The sequence below is a fragment of the Sus scrofa genome, chromosome 1 (assembly GCF_054392235.1).
Source record: "Sus scrofa isolate SSC_HxYL_T2T_F1_AM1 chromosome 1, Sscrofa_HxYL_maternal_Yorkshire_Landrace_v2.0, whole genome shotgun sequence".
NCBI classification, from domain to species: domain Eukaryota; kingdom Metazoa; phylum Chordata; class Mammalia; order Artiodactyla; family Suidae; genus Sus; species Sus scrofa.
In genome coordinates, this window is record NC_139383.1 from 202,018,343 (window position 1) to 202,042,822 (window position 24,480).

The 24,480-nt window shown below is 49.5% G+C and overlaps 1 protein-coding gene, 1 long non-coding RNA gene and 1 other non-coding gene across 9 annotated transcripts; all 3 read right to left on the minus strand.

Annotated features, from left to right (window-relative positions):
• Positions 1-139: 139 nt before the first annotated feature.
• On the minus strand, positions 140-11,350 carry AEN (apoptosis enhancing nuclease). Of its 3 annotated transcripts, none has more exons than XR_014841519.1 (4): positions 11,280-11,350; positions 6,119-7,007; positions 2,622-3,410; positions 140-2,027 (listed from the first exon to the last, which is right to left on the minus strand). XR_014841519.1 is itself a non-coding variant. In XM_003121858.5 (4 exons), the coding sequence occupies exons 2-4, from the start codon at positions 6,941-6,943 to the stop codon at positions 1,791-1,793; spliced, it is 978 nt and encodes a 325-aa protein (XP_003121906.1). In that variant the 5' UTR covers positions 6,944-7,007; positions 11,280-11,350; the 3' UTR covers positions 140-1,790. The 3 variants fall into 3 exon arrangements, 2 of the variants coding, with proteins under 2 accessions (XP_003121906.1, XP_084874869.1); XM_003121858.5 differs by having other exon boundaries at positions 2,622-2,822; positions 6,404-7,007; XM_085018743.1 differs by having other exon boundaries at positions 2,622-2,822; positions 6,404-8,597; positions 9,070-11,350.
• A 5,376-nt stretch (positions 11,351-16,726) lies between these two features.
• On the minus strand, positions 16,727-24,159 carry LOC146406964 (uncharacterized). 5 transcript variants are annotated; one of them, XR_014841523.1, is made up of 8 exons: positions 23,048-23,146; positions 21,141-21,195; positions 20,504-20,593; positions 20,295-20,412; positions 19,406-19,480; positions 18,646-18,686; positions 18,377-18,515; positions 16,727-17,837 (listed from the first exon to the last, which is right to left on the minus strand). It is a non-coding gene; the product is annotated as an uncharacterized LOC146406964 (long non-coding RNA). The 5 variants fall into 5 exon arrangements; XR_014841534.1 differs by having other exon boundaries at positions 18,424-18,515; positions 23,048-23,132; XR_014841528.1 differs by lacking the exon at positions 21,141-21,195 and having other exon boundaries at positions 23,048-23,161.
• Positions 18,084-18,167, minus strand: MIR7-1 (microRNA mir-7-1). The gene has a single exon (NR_128409.1). It is a non-coding gene; the product is annotated as a microRNA mir-7-1 (primary transcript).
• Positions 24,160-24,480: the final 321 nt, after the last annotated feature.

Below are 24,480 nucleotides of genomic sequence, written 5' to 3' on the forward strand. Positions count from 1 at the left end.
CATCCCAAAGCATTGTGAAAGCTGTGCACCTCAAAAGTGACAGCACTCAGCAAGACTCAATCCCCTTGTGCCCCCCAAATCCTTCATCAAGCCACCCTCTCACCCTAGATGGAGAATTCAAAGAAAAGGCCACTTCATCTACTTTCCCAATTGAGTTTTATTCCAGAAGGATTTTACAACAAAGCTGACTTTAACCCCATTACATTTCCCCAGTGCTAACAGCTCCATCCTCCCTCAACCCACAGACCAAAGAACTGAAGCTACCGTTTAGCTGTGAGCGTAGCATCAGCCAGACTTTTAAGGAATCAGGACAAAGTCCTGGTGCCAGGCCAGCAATGGTCAGTGAGTGACTCAGCCAGCTCCCAGAACAATCTGCAGCCCTGAGTTGATAGCTGTGTGGTCTCAGAAAGTGTCCCTCCTTTCCTGACCCTGCCACTTTGCTCACAGAACAGGGAACCCAGGTTTTGTCCTCTCTGGGCCATGCCACACCTCCTGGGACAGCCATGAGGACAGTTCTGTCTGGATCAGAGCCACACGACCCATGGGCATGCTCAGGTGTTACCCAGAAGAGGATGATACTGATCCTTAAACAAAACCAGCAGCTTGCGCTGACCTCAGCTCACCATGTGCCAGGCGCCATGCTAAGCACTCAGGGCTTCACCTCTACCAACCCTCTGAGGCAGGTTGTACTGTTACCCCCATCTTACACATGAGGGAAGAGACTCCAGGGTGGAGTCACATACTTGCCCAAGTCTCAAAGCTATTAAGTAGCAAGATGGGGCTCAAAGGTCCTGTGTTACCTGAGCTCTTGGTTACCCCAACACCCCAAAACTGTCCCATAGGAAACATGGAAAGAGGGGTGAGGGATGAAATACCAACAGAATCATTTTAGAAATTTGGAGAAAAGCCAACCGCCAATGAATGGGGGCACCCACTGTGCAGGAAGGCACAGCTGTACAGCCCTCACTGCCCACCCAGCACCAGTGGGCACATATTCTGCTCTCTTACAGACCTGTGGCCTTGCTCTCAATAAATAATAGTCCTTGTGGGCAATTCTGCACAGGGGTCCCAGAACTCACACTGCTGTCCTGTTTCTCAGATTTTTGTTAAGAGAGCTTAGTGCTGGGTGGGCAGGAAGAACGCCTGATTTGGGTCAAAATAAATATGCTAGTCTCCATCCAAAGCTCATGTGCTTTCCCTCCTCCCAGATTAGTGTCTGCTGACTTCTGGTAGCAGCATGGGAGGGCCCAGCTCCCCACAAGCCTGTTGGCTCTGCTATTCCTCTGTAGCCTAGCAGTTCCTGCAACAGCTGCAGCCAGAGCTCCAGCTGAGAAAGGAAATGTCCCTTGAGTGGCCTCAACTCTACAGATTCAGGGTGTATTTACTCTGAACCTGAAAGTGACTCTGGAGGCAGAGGTAGATGGGAAGATGGGAAGAGAGCTTTACCCCAGGTCAGAGTTGAGACAAGTGAACTCCTGGCTACTGACACCCCATCCACCACCCCCAGAGAGGGAGAGCGCAGCATGGGGTGGGGAAGGCCAGTGGCAGCCTGGTGCTATCTGCTGGCATATTCTCTACACCTGCTGGACTCTAGCAGCCCACCCACCTGAGATTTACTTGGTGTCAATCAAGTGCCATTAGCAAAACCACAGAAGTCAGGGGGAAAAGGCTGTGCCTCTGAAGGCAGAGCTCAAGAGGACAGGTCGTCCCAGCTCCTCAGACCCTGGGCACTGCTGGCTGAAGCCTCTAGTGTTCCCCTGGGCCTCCTCCCCACGGGAGCCTCTTCTCCCTCACTCCCTTCTGCCCTGCGCCTCCCCTGATCCGCTGCTGGTGCCTGGGGCCAGGTCTTCAGGCCAGTACTGGTCCTCCATATACTGCTCCATGTCCGTGCTGCTGTCAGGTTCTCTGTCCTCAGGGTGGCTCCGGGGGCTGCTGGCCTCCTGCTGTTCCCACTGTACTTCCACCAGCCGGTAGAGCTCCATGGCCGTCACAGCATCTTCCACGGATGAGTGCCCGTGCTGGCCCACCTGCGGATGAGAGCCCACAAATCACCACCTGTAGACCCAGCGGGAGGCCCAGTGCTCGGGGGTCTGTGTCCAAGCCCAGGCATGAGTACTCAGGATGGGGGTGTCAGCCTGGCACAGTAAAGGTCTGGGCTCCAATTAGACAGAAGGGCACTGGAATCCCAGGCATGCCACAAGCCATCTAGCTTCTCTGTGTCCTCAGATAGAAAGCCTGGTAAAAATCCCTGTTTCACAGGCTTGAGGAGCAGATGAGGTAATGAATGTGAAGCACAGCAGGAGCAAGAGTCACCAGCGGCCCCTAACCAAATACTCCACCTTTGGTTGCAGGAGATGGGGCTCTATGTGCAGACACGGGGACGGAGCCAAGAACTGGATGGGAGACAGATCTGAGAGCAACCTGGGAGGATGTGGCTGGTGCTACAACGCACTAGAGGAGGATGTGGAGAGCAAAGAGGGCTTCATTTGTGTCCATGAGGAAGCCCCAGGACCGGGGGGAGGCGGGAAACAGCTAGGATGCTAGAGGCACTGCCTGTCCATGGCCCGCCTAGCCCAGAGGACAGGCCCTCTCCCTCCCACAATCCCGCCCACAGCACGCACCTGGATTTTCTTGTGCAGCAGCTGCAGGGCCAGGTCCTTAAGAGAGACCCGGGTCCGGGTGTGGAGGCCAGGCTGGCTGAGGAGGTTGGGGACGTAAGTGGTATCCCGGGTCTGGCCCCGAGGGTGGACGTACTTGAGAGCCTGGAAGTCATTGTGCAGGGCATGCCCCACCACCACCTTGCCCTTCAGGAGCTTGAGGATCTGTGAGCAGAGAAGGAGTCAGGAAGGCCCCAGGGTCAGGAAGGCATGAGGCACATCCTGACCCCTGGAGCAGTGGGTGCAGGGACCCCTCTGGAGGGATATAGCACAGAGGGGAGACCAAGGGCTCCACAGTCATCCAGTCTGAACCCAGACCATCTACTCAGCACTTCCTGTAACCGGGGGTTGCTGAAGCCTCCCCACACCTGCAAAACAGGAAAGCTGCCAAGAACACTTGTGGGTGGTTGAGAGCATCAAAGGAACTCTTGGATGGGTAAGGCGCTCCTGCCTGCTGGGACAGGCTCTTCTGTCTCCATCCTGAAGACCTTGCCAGCCTTGCTGCCCCATGCAACTCTTCCGCCAACTCTTCTCTTGGTGGGGTCTCAGCTCCCCCACTATCAGGACCCCTGCTGTTCTTTCGTTCAGGGGATTCAGAACATTTTCTTTTTTTCTTTTTTTCTGGTTTTTTGCCATTTTCTTGGGCTGCTCCCACGGCATATGGAGGTTCTCAGGCCAGGGATCAAATCGGAGCTGTAGCCACTGGCTTACACCACAGCAACAGCAACACGAGATCCGAGCCATGTCTGCAACCTACACCACAGCACATGGCAATGCCGGATCCTTAACCCACTGAGCAAGGCCAGGGATCAAACCCGCAACCTCATGGTTCCTAGTCAGATTTGCTAACTGCTGAGCCACGATGGGCACTCCCAGCACATTTTCTAAGTACACAGTCAGCCCCAGCTCAAGTCTGCCTGGCTGCCCTCCACTGTACACTCACTCTAATACACAGGGACCATGCCTGCCTGGACTAGTGAAACTCAATGGCAGCTTAGCACACAGAGGTGATCAGTGGAGACTCAGTGGCTAAAGTCACGGAACTGCCTGACAATGGAGACCATATCAATGGCAGCTTTTCTAGTATTGACAGAATAGTCCCCATATTCAGGGTTCTGCCCCTTTGCCCCTCTCTTCAGGATTCTTACTTCTCACCCTCCAAACCTGCTCTCATGCTCAGCTCTGACCTTCTGCACAATGTGTGCCTCTCCTGCCTTCTGCCCTCTTCAGGCCCTGGGGAGGACGCAGGCCTCCACCGTGTAGTTTATCGCTAAACTCAGCTTTCCCTACATGTGGATATGGTGCATTTAGACTTTAGTGGAAGCGAGGGGCCATACCACATTAGTCACACCCACACACCCCCACATGGTGAGATGGTATCCAGCACACTCCACACGGGCTCAGAGTCTGGGCAGATCAAAATCAGCCCTGCTCTTGCAGGCCAAGGGAAGTACCTAGGAGCTAGAGGGTTCACCACAGGCCCGCCTTCCTGCTGCTTCTATTCCTGATCAGTCAGCTTGAAAAATTAGACCTTTTGAAAGTAATGCAGAGTTCCCGCTATGGCACAGTGGGTTAAGAAACTGACTGCAATGGCTCAGGTTGCTGCAGAAGCACAAGTACGACCCCAGCCCAGTGCAGTGGGTTAAAGGATCCAGCATTGCCACAGCTGCTGTGTAGGTCACAGCTGGGGCTCGGATTTAATCCTGACCTGGGAATTTCCATATGCTGCACACGTGGCTATAAAAATCTTTTAAATAGGTGTTCCCGTTGTGGCGCAGTGATGAACGAATCCAACTAGGAACCATGAGGTTGGAGGTTTGATCCCTGGGTTGCTCAGTGGGTTAAGAATCTGGCGTTGCCATGAGCTGTAGTGTAGGTCGCAGACGCGGCTCAGATCCCGCATTGCTGTGGCTCTGGCGTAGGCCGTAAGCTACAGCTCTGATTAGACCCCTAGCCTGGGAACCTCCATATGCCAAGGGAAGTGGCCCTAGAAAGAGGCAAAAAGACAAAATAAATAAAATAAAATAAAAATCTTTTAAATAGAAGAGAAAAAATTTATAAAAGAGAAAAAATCCTTAGGTTGTACCTTATGTGAAAAAGGCACAAAGTGACTTATATCAATATTCACTAAATTTACCTAATCCCAAGAATAAACCAGAAATGTTACATAGTTCTGTTACAACACTTGGTTTGAAATTGCAGGAGTTCCTGTTGTGGCTCAGTGGTTAACAACAAGTCCATGAGGATGTGGGTTTGATCTCCAGCCTGACTCAGTGCATTAAGGATCCAGCATTGCCATGAACTGTGGTGTAGGTGGCAGACTTGGCTAGGATCCTGTGTTGCTGTGGCTGTGATATGGGCTGGCAGCTGTAGCTCCAGTTGGACCCCTAACCTGGGAACTTTCATATGCTGCAGGTGTGGCCCTTAAAAAAAAAAAAAAGAAAGAAAAAAATTACAAAGTGTTCCAAGGAGGTTATAGTTGATATGTTAGGACATGATTTGAGAATAATGCAAACTTCGCCCTTGGGAAACACTAAGTGAATGCCAACACCACACCCAGCTGAGCTGAGCCACTGGGGAATCCACAAAGTGCCCACGCCCCCCATAGCTACCAGCCAGCTCAGCTTACCTGCCTACCATCTGCACCTGTGTGTTCCCACCTCCTGACTTCCAGTTAACTCCTTCCCTCCTTCCCACAGCGCAAGCCCACCCTCCTGACATCCACTTCCCCCAGTACCCCAGGCCTTTTCAAGGCAAAGTGCCATACTACTGGTTTATTTATGCATTTCTTAGCCAGTGACCCTGGGCAAAACTGTGCTGCCACTATTATTAGATTTCTTGCTTTTTATTTTGAGCATTGTGTCCCTAACCCCATTTTTCCCATCAGCTCTGAGGTTTTTGTCGTGCAAGTTGCATAGCATGTTGGTTTTTAGGGATAGACACATCAGAGCTGTCCCAGGGCCTACCTAGAGACCTGTGGGATCAGAATCTCTGCAGAGGGAGGTGGGGACAAGGATCCAAGATTGTGGATTGAGATCTAAATGTTTCCTTAGGGAGTCCCCATTGTGGCTCAATAGTAACAAACTCGATCAGTAAACATAGCATACAAATTCGATCCCTGGCCTCGCTCACTGGGTTAAGGATCCGGCATTGCTGTGAGCTATGGTGTAGGTAGCAGACATGGCTCAGATCTGGCATTGCTGTGGCTCTGCTGTAGGCTGGCAGCTACAGCTCGGATTCGATCCCTAGCCTGGGAACTTCCATATGCCATGGGTGCGGCCCTAAAAAGACACACACACACACACACACACACACACGAAAGATCTGAGTGTTTCCTATGTTCCAAGGACATTTGGGAATTCCTAGTGGTTGTGGTCACAACACTACTTTTTTCAAAACAATGAAAAAACAAAAAACAAAAACGAAACAAATTAATACCCGCAGGTGACAGCACTATGGGCCCTACACATTTTATACAGATATGTAATACTTTTACAAAAGAAAAAATGTGGCATGTAAGCTGCTTTGCATCTTACAGTTAGCACAACCTGTTCACAAACACTGTCACAAGGAATACCCCAGCACTCCTTCCATGCTCTAGGGCAAGCCCTCTATCCACCCTGTTCTGTGAAGGAAGCCATTGTTTGGAGAAGTTAAGTAACTTTCTCAAGGTCCCTTCTCACCTATAGTAGCAAAGCACTGCTGCAGCCCATCACACTAACCCAAAGCCCCAGCCCTGCCCTCACCTCTTTCTGGGCCACCTGGAAGGGGATGGCTTTGCGCATGTGCTGCCGAGTGATGCCGCTCCAGCGAGTGCGGTAGTCCACGATGGGCATCTCAGGCCGGATGTACTTGTCGTAGAGGACATCGCCATAGTAACTCACCACGGAGCAGCGGGCCAACTCACTCACCCGCCCCCGGGGGCCCGTGCCCACCATCTCACAGTCGATAGCCACGCACTTGCTTGGCAAGGGCCCCGCAGATTCCCTGGGGGTGGGCTTTCTGCTGCAGGGGGCACCTCCAGATTCAGCCTTTGGACGCTGCCTCACACTGCTGGAAGCTTCTGTGCCTGGCGGAGCATCCAAGAGCATGGGCAGTGGAGAGGATCCTGGTTCTGGGGGTGCACTCAGCAGCCCCTGCTCCTGCAGCAAGGCCTTCCGGGCCATGAACCTCTGGTGCTGTCGGCTCTTCCTCTTGTGCTTCCTCCGAAGCACATCCTTGGCATTGGAGCTCCCCAGGGAAGGGCACAGGCACTGGGTGGACTCAGGAGCTTCCCGGGGTACCATCCCAATCAGCTCACCCCTCAGGGCAAGGGAGGCCTAGGAGGTAATGTGCCAACAGGGCAGCAGCCTGGGGAGAGAAGAGAGAGGGCAGAGGCGCTGAGTGAGGAGTATGCCAGCCCTGACCGCCCTCCTGCAGTGCCCTGTTGCTGGCTAGACTGCCCCACAGCCCTTGGTCTCAGGATTCCAGAAGGAGTCAAAGACCTATTTTCGTAATAATTGCACTCACACAGTTAATGGCACATACAGAATCACTGTTCTAAGTACTTTACACAGAATTACTCAATCTTCCAAACAACTCAAACAAAGTATCAGTATCCTCATATTACAGGTACAAAAACTGAGGCATAGAGGTTAAATAACTTGCCCAATTAATTAATAATAGGCACAGGCTGATGTGAATCCAGAATCCATGCTCTCAACCTCCAAGCTGTAACTAACCTCCAATATTGTAGGCATCAGAAACTTGTAGAGAGGTATGGTTATGGGAAAATAAAGGTTACAGAAATGGTGTGTGTATGTATGAAGTTCCAGTTAAAGGAAACGAGAGATTTTATGAAATGTATGGGCACAGACCCACAGCAGACCTGGAGAAAATATTTCATAGGAAGCCCACAATAGTTGTTTTTGGTATGTGTTAACCAAAATGACATAATGTAGTAAATGACCTTCTAATTCACTCATCACAACACTGTCTACAAACATTTAAAAATAGTTGGAGGAATTCCCACTGTGGCACAACAGAACTAGCAGCATCTCTGGAGTGCTGGGAGGCAGTTTCCATCCTCAGCCCAGCACAGGCATCGTCAAAGCTGCCACTTAGGTTGCAACTGAGGTTCGGATCTGATCCCTGGCCCAGGAACTCCATGTGCCACAGGGTAGCACCCCCCCAAAAAAAAAAGTTAAAAAAAAAAAATATATATATATATAGTTGGACATGTAGTTTAATCATTGAAGCCTATAGGCACTTGTGTGCTGGTAAACAGGCTCAACTTAAAAGAGAGAGCAAGAGAAAAGGAAAGCCCTGATCTATAGTGCTGCAGATTTTCATGGTACCTCCCACAAGCTCTCATCCCTGAATGTTGCATTGAGAAGAGATGCTGTGGCCCACTACTGCAGCAAGAAATGTTTGATGTTCACATGGGTTTGCAAATCCCGTGCTAAAAGGCCGGCATCCCGGCATCTTCCGAATGGTGAAGAATGTAGCCTGGAAAGCTTCATCTTGTTTGCTGTGCTGAGTCAGTGCACCCAAAGAGACCAGAAAACCAGGACTTTGAAGTAGGCAGAGCAGGGGCTAACTCAGCTCTCTATAAGTTAGCTAACAGCTGAGCTTCAGGTTCTTTGCATGTAAAATGGCCCTAATAGCTTTCCCGTGGGAAGAGGAAATGGCACAATCCATGTGCTGGGATCTGCATATATTATACACAGTAGGGGCTCAATAAGTACCTGCTCCCTTTCCCCCCAGAATGGTGGAGACTCCTGCTCTTGGCTGGTAACCAGCTCTTCCCAAGCCAGACCTGCCTTGGCCTGGACTCCCTGTCCCTTTCCAACCTTCCTCCCGCCCCCTCCCCACTGCTCCTTCCTAACCTTCCTCCATTCTCCAAGAAGCCCTTCTGGAACAACCCTCTGGATTGCACAGGCTAATGCCAGCCTGAGGCCTCTGGGGTCCCAACTGTGGCAAGTGCTGGGCAGAGTTCCAAAAATGGACTCTGGGCTCCAAGAATCTAGTCTCACTGCAGAGACAAGAATGGAGCAGAAAGTGTGTGAAGGGCTGTGCGAGGCATGCCGGGGAAGCAGAACAGGCCAACGGCTGAAGAGATTAAGAAAGTGGAACCGTGGCCCTACGGGTGCAGGGGAGAGGAATCAGTGGCCACGACTGGGGCAAAGGCCTGAAAGGAGTACCCCAGGACTAAGGAAGAGGGGGCCCTCCAACACCCTGATGCCACTGGGTGTAAGGCACAAGGAGAGCCTGGTTGGGGCAATTGCCCCTCTCCACTTTTCACCACTCAACCTACTGTCCCCGCTCTCGGAAGCGCATCACACTCTGGTGGCTTTTCCTACCCTAAGCTGGTGCCCTCATACTGGTCTCTGCTGGTCAAGTGAGGGACCCCAGAGGCCTCTGGGGAGGTCACTAAAGTATGGCACAGTAGCCCTGATGCCAGACATTTACAGCCAAGCTAGGAAGCAAAGTTCACTTCTCTGTGCTCTGACAGCACAAGTAGAAATTTCCTACACTCTTCAAAGTCAACAGCTAATTCAGTCCACCTCAAAGTGCTCTGAAGGTAGGGATAGAGCTGTGCCTGTCTCTCTTCCCCTACAGCCAGCTCGGGACGTGGTATGGACCAGACCCTCTGAGCAAGTCTGTTAACAGAACTGACACTAGGCCTGCTATGTGCAGGGGCTATAGCCCTGCAGATGACCTTATCTTCAAGGAACTCCGGTCTGGCTGGGAAAGAGGTAATCAGCAACTTACAAGGGTGTGCTCAGGATGCAAGGACAGGCTAGGCCGTGTGCTTGACTCACCAGGACAGGTATTTAACAAGCAGAGAGGCTGGGTTAGAGGAGGCCAAGTGGTGGAGGGGACGCTTTGAAGGGTTTCAGAAAGGTCTACCAGGCAGCCCAGGAAGGGAAGGGCATCCAGACAGAGACAAATGTAGACACAAATTCTAGGAAGCAAAGTACATCCACTGTGGAAAGGCAAGGGGTCTGGTGCAGCGACTGGAAACCAGGAGGTATGAGGTGCCATGGGGACAGTGAGAACTGTTCCTGGAGAAGGGTAAAAGCTTGGGTTTAATCCAGAAGCAGAGAGGAACCATCAGTCTCCCTAGAGTTTTAGGCAGAGGGGGACAGGATAACAACTGCCTTATAGAAGATAAGAATCTGAGCAATAGCAGCAAAGATGAAGAGAAATGAGAGGGAGATGAACTGCTAGTTGGTGATACCTGGGCCAGGAGGCAGCTTGGTGACCCATCCTGACTCACTCTCCATCTGCTTGCTTATCTCTTCCCCAAGAAGCCTTTTCCTTTTCAAAAGGGCTCTAAATTAATCAACTTCATATCGACAAGTCACAGGGATCGACAAGTCACAGATGAAGGCTGCCCAATACAGAACCTCAATTTGCCTCAGCCCAGCAATGTGGAGAAGACCCACTAGCAACTAACCCTGTAGGGGAGGAGGGCCCTTCCACTTGGAGTGGCAGGCTAAGGGCCCTGCAGGTCGGGAGCAGGTGGCCTCCCTGACCCTGCTGGCGACGTTTCAAAGAAGCCAGAAATAAGGATCCTGAGAAAAAAGGACTCCATGGCCTTGTATTTCAAGAGATGAAAGCAGTCCTGTTCTACATGCCCTGGCCTAGCTGACATGTCAAAATCAACAATTAATCATCACCCCAGGCCTTTCTTACCCTGGGCCTCAGGGGAGGTTCGGGGGCCTGAGGAAAAGTTTCCTTCAAATCACAAGTGTTTTTTTCAGTGAGGGCAGAGCTCTCTTCTGCCCTGAACCAGGGCTTTGTGTCAGCAGCCAAAAGGCCTTTGGGCAAAGGCCCCAAAGGAATTGTTAAGTCAGAATGGCCAGTGGCCTAGGGGCCCCCAACCTGCTGGTTGATCAGGAAGGCAGGCAGTTCTAGTCCCAGTTAGGTCTGGCACTAACGAGCTATATGAACTGGACCAAGTCAGTCTCTTAACATAAAACGAGGCTTTATCAAACCGGGTATTGGACTCGGTTGGGGACTTTCCCAAAGCACTTCATTACCAGAAACGAGACGTCTTTTTACCAGGCTGATTTCCAGGCCTACCCGCGGGCCCTCTTAACTGTCATTTTGGGAAGCGGGGCCCGGGAATCTGTATTTTAAAGCGCACGGGCCCCACCCCCTCGCCGCGATACTAACACTCGCCCAAATTTGAGAAAAGCTGACTTGGTAAGATCTCCTGTGCTACCAAAAAGTACATGAGACAAGAGAAGTCCGAGGAGAGCCCCGCACGACCTCCCCCCAGCGGCCCGCGATCTCCGAGAAGTGACCCGTGGGAGGCCCGGCCTCACCCACGGAAGGACTGTGGCGCTGGTCACTCCTTGGTCGCGGCGGCCAGGCCGACTCCCACCAGACTGAACCCTTCACCCAGCGCCGCCCCCTCAGACCCAAGACCCCCGAGTAGGGCGGGAGGAGGGCCAGACGGCGCCCAGGCCCGGCCTGCTTCCTGGGAGCCCTGGGAGCAGGGTCGGCCCGACCAGACGTCCCAGGCCGCGGGCGGGGAGCGGACGCACAGCGCGGGGTCCCGCCTCAGAGGAAAAGGCGCGCCAGCCTACCCGACCCCGCGATCCCCAGCAGAGTACCCCACCCCCAGATCACCTGAAGCCCCGCGAGTCTCCCCACGCCCGCACGTGGCGTCCACGCAGCCGGCAGCTCCCACATGCCCAGACAAGCCCTGCTCCGGCCGCCCGCCTATTGGTTCGCTCAACTGCAGTGCCCGCCTATGACCTCTTCTAATTGGCCGGGAGCTTCGCTTGCTGAAGGTTGGGCCTTGGGCTCATAGGGGCGGGGACTCCTAAAGGGGCGCGGTTTGTGCCCCAGACTGGCACAGCCCCGAGGGGAATTTTAACCAGAGAAGGCATCGTCGCCAGTGTCCATCCCCATCTGTGATTCTAGGCCCCAATCTTTTCTGTTCCTTGGGTCGGGATATGGGCTGCTACGAGCTCCGTGCCACTAAAGGCAGAATGACTTCCAGAGTACACACCCACATTTGCAGAATGGCAATATAAAATCCCCTTCCTCCTCAGGTATCCAAGGGATTCGGTGAAATATTATACACGATGGGCACTGAAGAAAGATGTTTAAAAGTTAAGTTTGGTCCTTCAGCGCTTATTTTTTCATTTACCCTTCTGCAATACTTACAAGTAATAAGTTCCTACTATAGGCTCGGCATTGGGATACACAGAATAAGGGCAATCACTGGGGGTGCTAGTTGCTCAATGTCTGTATCAGTAACGGAGGTCAACAAGTAGCTTGGTGCAACGTAAGCGATAAGAAGAGCATCAATAAGCAGTTCAGGAGTTCCCCTCGTGGCTCAGAGGAAACGAAGCCGACTAGTATCCATGAGGATGCGGGTTGGATCCCTGACTTCTCTCAGAGGGTTGAGCATCCGGCATTGCTGTGACTGTAGTGTAGGCTGGCAGCTACAGCTCCCATTCAACCCCTAGCCTGGGAACTTCCATATGCTGTAGGTGAGGCCATAAAAAGAAAAAAAAAAAAAAAAAAAGACATTGCCAGAATAAACCTCCTTCCATTTTTATCTACTTTTTATGTGAACAATGTGTATCAGTGCTTATACCCATAAAAACAAAACAGGAGACTCAACTCTTTCTCATTCTTGCAAAAAAAAAAAAAGATTCTTCCCTGGATACATAAACGTCATGGAAAAATAACTGACTCAATCTATCTTTTATTTCTAATAAAAATTTACTTTTATGTGTAAAGATTATTGCTCATATAATAAAATGCTGTATATTTATCATTTGCTCACTTGTAATGCAAACAATTGCAACAAGATCTCAATCCAGAAGGAAAAAAAGTAACTCTTAGAACCTTAGGGGTGACAGAATGTTTCTCCAGAGTTAACAAGTTCAAATTTATATAGTTAATGTTGTGACAGTATAGTCAGGTTCTCCAGAAAATATTGCCAAGCATGAAAATAGATTATGCTAGGATAAAACTCTGTGGCAGAAGTTGAATGGAAATATAAGTTCCAGAAGAAAAAAAGAATGTTGCATGTAATGTAAACAAAAAAATCCAGATTTAGTAAAGGAGAGACTTTATTTGAAAGGATTGGAGGGGGGGATTTACTGCAATAGTGAAAATGTTCTGCTTGCTCCCAAAGGTTAGGCAAAAAAGATTTTCTTTTATAGGGAGGAGTAAATGGGGCTAGAAAGAACAGGATTTGGAAGCAGGAGTGACCAGATCCTATTAGATTAGTAGACTGGGTATTAGATATGGAGATTGTCTTACCGTAAGGCCAGCCTGTTCCCTGGAGGGGTTAAGGAGAGATTGTAAACTGGCTCTGGCTGAGGATGGCCACAGTTCAGGCACCTGGGGAAGAAAAGAAGCTTAACCAATGTTTGGTTAACAAGCATTTTATTCCAACTGATCCGCGGCCCCATCGGTTCAGCTAATCACCAACAAGGCAAAGAATGAGAATTCGGAGTGTGCCAAGCCTCTCAAAGGTGAATAATGGGGGAGTCCAGGAGGCTTATCTCAGTCTTTTGGGATGGAGTGTTTCTTTGCAGTAAATTGTTTATGGAACACGAAAGGATAGGGGGAATTTCTTCACCGTTGCTGTTTTCCAGGAGCACAGGGCTCAGGTAAAATTTAACATTGTCAGAGTTTTTCCAAGTACTTTTTTGTTCGTTTGTTTTTAGGGCTGCGCCTGCAGTATATGGAAGTTCCCAGGCTAGGGATCGAATCCGAGCTGCAGCTGCCAGTCTACACCGCAACCACAGCAATGCTAGATCCAAGCCACGGTCTGCAACCTATACCACAGCTCACAGCAATGCCATATCTTTAACTCACTGAGTGAGGCCAGAGATCAAATCCATATCTTCGTGGATATACTGGTCGGGTTCATTACTGCTGAGCCACAATGGGAACTTCTTTCCATGTATTAAAAAAAAAAAAATTAAAAGTAAAGTAAAAAAAAAGAAAGTACTTCTTTCCATGTTCTTTAAAAATGTTGATAACAAACTGCTATGGTATTTAGACTCCATCGTACTCATTTACAGACACATTTTTTAAAAAGATAATATTTACAACACACTCTGTAACTGCTGATACTTATGATAAAAATATTATCAAGCAAAAAATTTGAAGTTCCACAAGTGTGCGATATGGATGACCCAATACTGGCATCTTGATTGTGAATGGCAGTACCTCCAACACCAACATTTAGGGACCTCACTCTCCCACTCCTGGAGTAAAATTATCTCCTTCTATAAGACCGAGGCTACTCTATAGCAGACCCCTTTGAGCTGGGGCATGACCAAAGCCTTGCCCCTAGGGACCCTGCTCTTTCCCCCTCCACCTTGTCTATCCTTGAGACATAGGACTTGACATGTATTTTGCACTTAAAATCATTATGCCACATTCAAAGCACCATTCTTCCTTCCTTGCATGCCTGCTTTGAGGACTATTCAGGGTGCTACAGGATTCCCACACTGCTGGACCAGGCACAGACATGAAGGTGGGTATTGACCTGGTCATTTTTTGTAGCAGCGGTTCCCTAAGTGCTGGTCCTAAACCAGCAGCCTAGGTGTCGCCTGGAAATTTGTTGGACCTACTGCCTCAGAAATTCAGGGGTGGATGGGGCCCAGTAATCTGTGTTTTAACAAACTGAAAAAGCTGATTAACAGCTTCCTCATGCACAGGCGAGTTTAAAATCCAGTGTGTTAGAGGGTATAAGCTGACACAAATCTGGGAGCCAATGTAAACAATTTACTCATTTTATTCAAGGAAATTTCCCCTCTATTATTATTATTATTCCCACTCTTGATCCAACAGTGACTTTGGACCTACCTTGACACAGATTGGTCCAATGACAGTGATGGTACATTTATACCTTTTCCCAACTCCTGAGATTTTCCAGGATTTTCAGACCCATACCAAGTCTCACATGACTAATTTTTTTAATGGAAAACTGGCAAGATTTTACACAGGGATATTTTATTCTCCACTGTTAATTTTTCCATTCTAGACTAGTTTCTTCACACATAAAGTTAATCTGTAGTTATTCCTCAGTCTTGGCTGAACATTGGAATCGTCTGAGGAGGTTTAAAAATACTGACACTTGGGCCACACCCTGAAATTCTGATGTAACTAGTCTGCAGTGTGACCTGAACACAGTAATTTTTAAAGCTCACCAGGTGATTTTAGTTTGCAGTCAAGCCTGAGAATGGGCACTAAGGCGCAGCTACTAAGGAATCCAGCAGAGAGCGCTGCCTCCCTGCTCATCCTTGGAAAAGCTGCTGGCTGTGTTAACATGATGCAGTTGAGCTAAGGGACCCCAGATGCCAGACCCTTGGATTACCAGCCGTTTTGTGCTCTGAGACTTCTAGAAAGTTACCTTAAGAAGTAGTAAGCTGTCTGTTTTGGTGAGTGACTTGAGGTAAGTCATACGACCTAAGTCTTGGTTTCTGCACTTTTAAAACTGGGAAAAGTGCAAATTTTGTTGTGGCTCAATGGGTTAAGAACCCAGCTCATCTCCATGAGGATGCAGGTTTGAGCCTTGTACCCTTTCAGTGGGTTAAGGATCCGGCATTGCTGCAAGCTGCGGTGTAGGTGTAGCATTGCTGTGGCTGTGGTGTAGGCCAGCAGCTGCAGCTCCAATTTGACCCCTAGCCTGGGAATTTCCATATGCCACAGGTATGGACCTAATAAATAAATAAATCAGGGAAGTGTGGGGGTGGAGGATGGGGGAGGGGGAGAGTTGGTCTACAGTTTTTCCTTAAATATATATTGAGCCTCCTGAACTGGACAAGACACTGATCTGGGGAAGGGAAGGATAAACATTTAAGCGGGATAAAACTTCTACCTGATAATGGAGCCTAATAGATATACATTCCTACTTCAGGGTAAGGGACCTGAGGGTGCCCCAGAACAGGGAAGACAAAAACTATGAGAGAGGAGGCACAAGAGATTACGAGTTAGTGTTTACATATGCCGTTATATATTATGACACTTTGGATTAATTATCATAACAATTTAGCAAGGTAGATGGGAGGAATCCCTTTTTACAATTATGGAAGCTGAGGCCCAGAGATCCTAAGGCACTGCCTCAAGGTTACACAGCTAGGAACCAACCAGAATTGAAACTGGGGTGGGTTGGAGTTCAAAAAAAAGACTCCCTCCCAACCCTCAGGGCGTGCCTCGATTCTTCTGTTCTGCTGCATATCACCGTGGGTGATCTTGTCCATCTCTCAAGTCAGGAGTGCACCTCACTACCTCTCCAGGTGTTTGTTTCACTGAGGCAGGATCTCTGCCCTGTCTATCTCCATAGCAGCTCTGGATACTGAGAACTGCCTGGAAGAGCACTGACTCCCCTCCCCTTCTCTCCTATCCCCCCAGCACTGCCCTCTCCTGCCCAATCCAGGACCCTTTCCTCCAGTGAAGGGCAGGCACCTGCTGAGTGACACCAATTTGCAGCCTTCTCAAGTGTGAATGAGATTTCTAATAGGACTGGCTGCCCACTGGCTTCAGGCAAGGATGGAGTAAAGGAAATTTAAGAGGCAGGAAATGGGGAAGAAGAGAGCCAGGTTGGAGGAACTGAAGGAGCAGCTGACACTGACAGCCTCTGAGTGAAAATGAAGGGCTGATTGGTTCAGAGAAGTTAAACGCCTGCCAAAGGTCACACAGCCACCAAGTGGCAGAGGCAGGGTGAGCTCAGCAATTGGTTGCATATTTAGGGTCCCCTAAAGGAGTACAATTCCCAACTCAACTTAAATTGGTAAGATGTTTTAATGTCCTAAACAAAACAAACAAAAAAAAAGACTTTCCCAGGTTTTTTTTGCCTCCTGAGGCTGCTGGCCAAAACTTCCCTTCTCTGGCCCAAGGGCCCCAGGAGTTCCTCCTTCTCTGGATTTGAGGAGGGTGGAAATGAAACCAACAACTCTTATGACTTGAACCCACCAAGAAGCCAGATTGGGACTTGAACCCATGGCTTTTTTTAATTAGAATCATTCACCTTGTGTCAAGACTTACTGAAATTCAGGTTCTTTGTGTCTCGGCACAGAGGAATTCCACAAGAGACAAAGTGATAGGCAAGAAATAGATTTATTAAGATAGGACGCTTGTGAGGGATACAACCAGGCAGGCAAAGAAGCTCTGTCTCAAGGATTCTGTGGGCTACGGTTTTATAATCCAAGGAAAGTGGGGAGGGGAAAAGACCACCTTCTTCCTTATCCTTCAAGTAGAGGAGTAGATGTCAGGCTTACATCATTAGCTCCTCTTTCATATCCCATAAGAGTATTCAACCCTATGAGGTCAAACTAGGACTGTGATGGTACTTATTCTAATCAGCAGAAGGGTAGTAATGTATGTTAAATATGTTAAATCATCTCAGGGTTCTGTATAAAGAGGCTCTCCTACTTGGGAATGTCATCTTTTCCTTAAATTCCTGTGCTTGGTCTTAAGGATCATTGTCTTGCTGAACTTGAATGCAGGCCTTGTTTTATCTTTCACTTAATGACATGAGGCATATCTCATGCTTTTATTTATGGTTTTATAGTTAAGCAAACATGCTTCATTCTGATGGATGTCTTCAGTGATCATTAACTTACAGTGATCTCCCAAAATCCCCTAGGTTTCCCTCTCTATCCATGGTCCCCTACTTGGACTTAAATAACTACCTGTGTAACTATCCTACTCCATCCCTATCAGAAGCATACTTAGAAAGGACTTGGGAGGGAATTTGAGCATGTTGCTTGAAAAATCTGTTCCCACTGAGGGTCTTATCACTGGGACTTGGTCCATGGGCAAGGTGCCCCCCCACATGGAGGCATGGAAAAAGGCTGGGAAATGGCTTTTTCGATCTATCACTGCTTTTGATGACTTGGTAGAAGGGCTGGGCCTCCTCACCCCAGTTTTCCCCTGGTGACACCACTGGGCTCAGTGGCACAGAAGCAGCTTCTGAGGCCAAGAAGTTCTATACCTACAAGTCCCACTGTCTCTGCCCTGGGGTAGACAAGGCTGGTTCAGGACGGCCAGGGTCAGGTGTATTCTCCCAGTGGCTGCCAGGGCACCAAGCCTGGTAGGCACCCTGGTGCTGGGCACAAGCCCCTTTGTGCCTGCACACTCCTGGCTCTTTCCTCTGGAGCCCTGGGTAGGGAGGTACTGTATACTGTGGGAGCCCGGCCAAAAAAACAGCTGTTGGAAGAAGAGCAGTGAGTAACTGGGGGGCATTCTCAATCATGTGCCCCACCCTGTCCACTGCTCCCACCTCCACACTCCCCCCCCCCCACACTATAGTCTATCCTGGTTTCTGGAGGAGTCTGCCTGAGGTGTGCTCTTCAGGAGTGTTAACAATGGTTTCTGGAGGTGCCTTCTAGGAGACAGAAGGCACAGGAAGAACGCAGGAAGGAGAGACACGCGGGACGCCTGGCCCGGCTGCAGTGGCCGGCACCATGCGGCAGACTGGGACTTGTTGTTGAGCGCAGTGAGACAACAACAAAATCACTAGTCTTCCAGATGGGGCTGGCTGTCCATGGCCCATTCTGCCAGGTGTTCGGTGTCCTCGGGTCCTCCTGCCTCTAAGCGGTCAACACTCCCCAGAGGCCAACTTGTGTCCCTGCCCCCACTGCCAAGCCCAGCTCCTCCCACCACCTCTCCCCACCCCAGAATTCTGCGGAGCCTTTGCTCGGTTTGGTGGGGAGGGAGGTGCAGGGGGGCGGGGGAAATGTTGTTGCCTTATTTTCTTTTCTTCCGAGTCTTCAATTTTCTATAGTGAACATACTTTCTGAATGATAAGGGGATCTTATTTTTAACAGGAGGAGGTGGGTGGGTGGCTCCTTTCTCTCCTTTCTTCAGTAATCATGAAGTACTGTTCTATCACGGAGAAAGGAAAAAGGAAGAGCTCCAGGTTTTGCCGACTCCTCTCTACCAGGTCCTCCTCCCTCCCACCCCCTCCCCCCAGTCCACAGTCAAGTCCCAGGGTGACACTCCTCCCAGTGCTTACCGAGCCACAACTCAGAACGAAGTAGGGGTAGGGTACTGGACCTAGCAGAACAGAGAGGAGAGGAAGAGGGTAAACGCTGCGGCCCGGGAGAGGGTGGAGCCCTGACCCTGCGCCCCGCCCCCACCCCAGCCAGGCCCAGCCGTGGGCTCCTGGCTTAATTTCCCCAGGCCTGGGCCCTGAAGGAGGAGAGGCAAGGGCCTCTCTGCCCGGTGGGCCTCTAATTGCGCTGGCAGGGCATATCCGCTTCTTAATTAGCCAAAGCCACAATATCCTGGCGGCTCAGGGAGCGCGGCCCTAATTGCATTTCTGCAGCAGCTGAAGGATAATTACCCTTCCCTATTGGTGCTGCTTTTAATTCTTTCTCTTTTTAATTACAAACTCTTCCTCTGTAGCTCAACCCTCCATCCTTGGGCTTGTTCCCTCCACCCAGAGTGGGGAAGGGTTGGCTCAGAGGAACTGGAGGTTAGAGGGATGTGGAGCAGCCTGGCAGCACCCAGTGTGGCGGCCCAGCCCCTTCCAGCTGTCACCTGTGGACAGGTGGGCCACAGAGAACGCTGAGATGTTCTTCTGTGAGGTTGCAAGAGAAGGGGTCACCCTCCCCAGGAGGCTGTTGGGACCTCCTCTCTCCATGCCCCATCAAGATGCTAACTCCGCCTTCTTGATGCTGCCATGCAGGACTGTCCAGTCCAGCACATGTGAGCAACCCTGTGAGCAACACTGACACCAAAGCCATCAAGTGGCTGTCCTGCTATCAACTTACCAGGAGGCCAGGGACTCTTTTTCTGATGATTAAATCCCTGTGCCTAGCAGAGGGCATGGTTCATAGTAATTGAAACTGGCAAAGAGGGAGAGTTCAGAGATAGAATATAATTATGAGGTGTGAATACAATAAATCCATTGTCATATTTGTTTTTCCCTTGCAGTACCAATGAAGATGGACTTGAGCCTGACAGGGACCCCAGTTGTTTTTAACTCTGGGTTGTATGTGGGTTGGAGGAAGATACAAGAAGTGAAGGAGTCTGCTCTAATCTGAGATATGTACCCTGAAAAAAATGACCTGCCCTTGAGCCCACAAAATCCCTCTCCCCACACCTAGTTTCTTTCCTTGGAATTTAGAGCCATCCCCTTAGCAACGCTTGTTTCCATGGTTTCCTCCTCCACAAAGATCCTCAAACCCCTCCTCTCTTTTTCCTTCTGACAGTAAGGGGTGATAGGGATCCTCAGTGTGGCCACTCCATGTAACCATAGTAACAATTAAATGAGCTTTCATTTATCTTTTCTGAAGAGAGGTAGGGAATATGAAGCTTTTGGAAGAGAGGAGCAGGGGAGGGTGTAGGGTTAGAGCTGCCATTGTCATAAAAAGCAAGTTAAGGGACTTGTCCTAACATTAGCCTATAGGATTTAGTTCAAATATTTGCTGAGCCCCTACCTTAAGCATGACTAAGCTCCATAGAATCCAAGATATACATGACAACCCCTAATATTGAAGGGCTTCTTATCTAGTCATGGTCCTACTCAAACCCTGGCACAGATGGCGTCTCTCAAAGAGGTGCCTCTTGATAACACTGTCATGGTCAAGCATCTGTCCATTCCCAGCAATCCCTTCAGCCAAGAACAAGAAAAGACTGACCAAGGGAGTCTGTACTTACCTTACAGTTTCTCAGGCTGTTGTCAGATGGTTTCTGTCTTGGAAGGAAAGGAACGGTGATACCCCTTCCTTTTAGAGAAGTGGAGACCAATACCAGCATCCCTAAAGAGGACTACTTGCTGGAGGGAGAAATTTAAAAATTGACCTGCCTGACTCTGGTGCCACAATGGACTGGGGTAATCTCCAGTGTCAGGGATCACTACCACCTACCTGCCACAGCCTTCCTGGGAAGTTATGGGTCTTCTCTTACACCAAATTAGATGGTCATTGTTTCCATCCATCCAGCTTTTCCATTTGTCACTGAAAATGCAGGCCAGAAGGGCAGTTGTGAAGAATTAAAAGAGAAAAACAAATAAAACTGCCATGGACACTGAAGTTGGACAAAATGAATCCAAAAGCTGAGATATATGTGTATCATTAGCAATAAAGTTCTTCCCTCTTCTAGCTTCCCATCCTCATCCCCGCAAGTTTTCATCAAATCCCTACTTCTAAGGGAAATCACAAAGATCCCTGGACCATTGGTGTGCTGATACCAATAATCTGCATGGACTTGTAGAGGTGATAATAATATATTTTTAAATGAAAAGGAAATTCATAGAATAATGTGTAATCCAGATGTGTTCAAGTATGCTACAAATAACTAGGTAGCAAAATTCATCTTTGCCAGTCAAATGCAATCTGGATTAGCCAAAGCACATAGCAGATCCTGGGTCTCAGAACCCTGAGTTCCATCCTTTGCTGCTGGGTGGAACTAAGGAAGATTCAATCTTTCTAGTTACCCTGCTCACTTAGCTAGTCAGAAGAGGATAAATGGCATCCTCCCATTGGTTAACAAAGCAATACACACCAACCAGTGAAAGAATGCTTCTTCCTTTCTGGCCAATAAGATCTCAGTTCTCTTCCTGAAAGGAAAGACCCTTTGTCCATAAAGAAAATAATTAAATACAAAAGCTACTGTTGCTATGGAACATTATTGATGTGATCAATGATAGGTACCCCACAGAATTCATAAAGGAAGGCGATTCTTTAGGAAGAAAAGTATGAAAAGCAGACCAGCTGTCTAGTATGGACTAAAAAGAAGTTTCTATAGTAACATGTGAGGGCAAAGCATTTCAATGTAAATGTCCCAAAACTATATCTAGCCAGCCCACGGAGGGTAATTTTGGCCTTTAACTTAATCTGAAATTATAATGATTATTTTAAAAATTTTACATTAGCAATGAGTGAAGGAGAAGGTAAAGAGGAAAGGAAAGATATGTGTGTTTGAGATGCAGGGCAGCAAAGATAAAGATGATGGTTACTGCCTGGAACAGAGATTTCCTCCATGCCTGTGTTGTCAAGAGACAGCTCAGTTTAAAACAAGGTTCTGTTTTAAAGAGAAAGGTCATGGCTCTGAAGAAGTATTCTAGATGAAATAGTGCACAGAATACGAGTTGTTCTATTAACTTACTAGTGATTTCCTTTTAAATCATTTTGAGACTGGTACAGCTGAGTTTGGAAATTTATGGGTAAAATTATTTTCTACCCAGATACTACAAATGAACACAGGCTGAGAAGTCTGACAGGTAAAAAGTGCAATCAATATTTGTCAATCAAGAGAAATGGAAAAGAACAGAGGATTCAAAGCTTGAAGTGCCGTATTTGCTAATTATGAAGGCAAAGTGGAAGAGGAAGAAAAGAGAAGAGAATTTTGAGGAATCAGATGCTGGTGATGCTAGTGGCTTTTGCTAAGGGATCCCAATTCTGCCTGTCTGTTTTCTGTGTGGTCTGTGGGAGGAGGTGATTTAGAATTCAACCCCTCCAGTATGAGAGGAGTGTTCAGGAAGGGAGGATCCACTGCCAAACCAAGGAGAGAACCTATCTCCCTACCAGAACACTGCTAGACAGTCTCCTTTCTCCCTCCAGTTCATCCATGAAGAGCAAATGTGTCTTTCTCATTTTAAATGCAGAAAAACGTGCAGGGGATTGGGGGAAATCAGCCCTTCCAGCTAAAGGACCACATTAAAAAAAAAAAAAAAAAAAAGCCCTAATTGTAAATCCCAGGAAGAGGACAGGGTAGGATATGATTACCTCTCTGAAGGGGGTGGGGAAGAGGGTGGGAAGGACTGTAGGAGTGGAAAGGTAGATGCTTTGCCACACACCTTGACTTAAAAGGAAAAATTCACCTCTCAAGATTTCCTTTTAACCCCTGGGATTTTGCGGAAGCCGCCTTGACTCACATCCAGACCAGGAAAGGCAGAAGACCCCCAGCAGATATTTTTAAGAATAAAGGTGCTCTTGGATAATCAATGGCAAAAGCCCCTCTGGCTCACTGTAACCAAGGCAACGGAAGGCTGGGCTAGTTGCCTGGTAACCACACTCTAGTGCGGGAGAAGGGGGTCCTCTCTCCCCCTCCTCCTCCCCTACCTCTGTTAGCCCTTTTGTGATAATGTCTTACCCTCCTCGGCTTTTTCCTTTCTGGTAAAACTGTCTTTCAGCTCCTCATACAAAAATGCGGCTCATTTGGCTAAAAATGCGGACCTCAATGTTCAATTTGGAGAGATTTCATCTACACCCAAATATTGCAACCCTGATAAAAGGTGATTTTACTCGGCTTAAATATCTTCTCCCTTCATTCACCGGCGTTAAGGCGTATGGAGATTGTGAAGAAGGAGAGAAAGAGGGAAATGGGGGAGGGGACGCGACAGAGACAACACGACTTGGACGCCTGGGATTCCCGGTAGAACACAGTCTCCTGCTTGCCCCTAAACTCACCACTTACAGGCGCGCCTCTTTTCTCTTCCATACCTTGCCGGCATTTGGCACCAAGTCTTTCCAGCTACTCTTAGTGGAAGGGAGATAGAACTTATTCCTAACATCTGATCCGCAAACTCCTGGAGAAATGGAGAAGAGGAGGCCCTCCCTTGCTTTCTCGGTGAACCCTGTCTCACCTCCTGGTCGCCTCCGCGTGAGATCCGAGCGACTTAGGGCAGCGGAGCTGTGCGCGGGAACCCAGGCGCAATCGGGCCAGGGCGCTGTCCAGCCTCTGGTGCTGAAGCTGGGGTCTCAGACTAGCAGTGGAGGGGATCTGGAGGCCTTCCGCAGCCAGATTCTAACCCCAAGGTAGGGACCTGGAGTGCAGGCACCCCTCCGCCAGGGTGAAAGGCGAGACTGGGACGCGTTGGCACCAGATGCGCTTTTTTGGCGGACCCAACTCCCTCTCGGACGCAATCCCCGCACCTCTCCTTTTCCCTCCCCGGGTTAGTGGGATTCTTTGCCGCAATCACAGCGGATACGAAGAGCCTTTTGCACTGGATGGTTATCCAGTGCCTCCCGGCACTTCTCACATTTTCTTTTTCGGCACTGGGCCCTCTCTTGGCGTCTGCAGGCAGAGCCCCGGAACTCCTGGCGCTCAGATCTTGCGGCAGGCGGTGATGGCCAAGGCAGGGAGGAGAGGCCTGGAACATCCAACTCCGCCACTTTTTTGGCATGCAACAGGTCGGCGGCATTCGGAATCTGAAGGACTTGTGGAGGGGGAGACCAGGCGGCGGCAGTGGGCTTGGGAAATCGGGTGGGGGTGGGGGTGGGGCGGACTGCGCGCATTCCAGAGGCTGCAGCTCTGACACCTCCGACGGGGCGACGTTCCGAGCCAGACAAACGGCAAGTAGGGTTTCGGCGTCGCCCCCGGGCGCGTGCGAGAACTAGACGACCCCACGACTTGAGCTGGTAGAGCACCCCTCCAGGAGCACTCAGGTGACGGGCTGCGGAGTCGCTTCCCAGGCGCCTTTCCCTCCTTCCCTCCTCTTGGTGAATTTGGTGGTGGTGGGCTCAGCACCTTTGGCAGATGCCAAGCCCCACTACACCTCCTCTGGCATTCTGAAACAGCCCCAGGCTCAGCCTCGCGAACCTCGGTTCCAGTCGGCTCCTCCTCCAATCGCGAACCCAGGGCCGAGATTGGACTGGGGACACTGACAGGGATTTTTACCTGACATGAGTCGCCACGGCCAAGAAAAGACCGCTGCTCTCCTCTTCTTTCTGGAAGAAAGCCCTTCACCACCCTGCCGTCAACTCGTAGTTTCTCCCCCAAGAATCTGTGGATCAGGGCCACGGGGTGGGGGTGGGGGGGTTGGGGTCTGAGGAAGATAATTTGTGAAGCATCCCTTGAATACTTGCCTCTCTCTGGTAACTGGTGCTGTCTAGACCCGTGG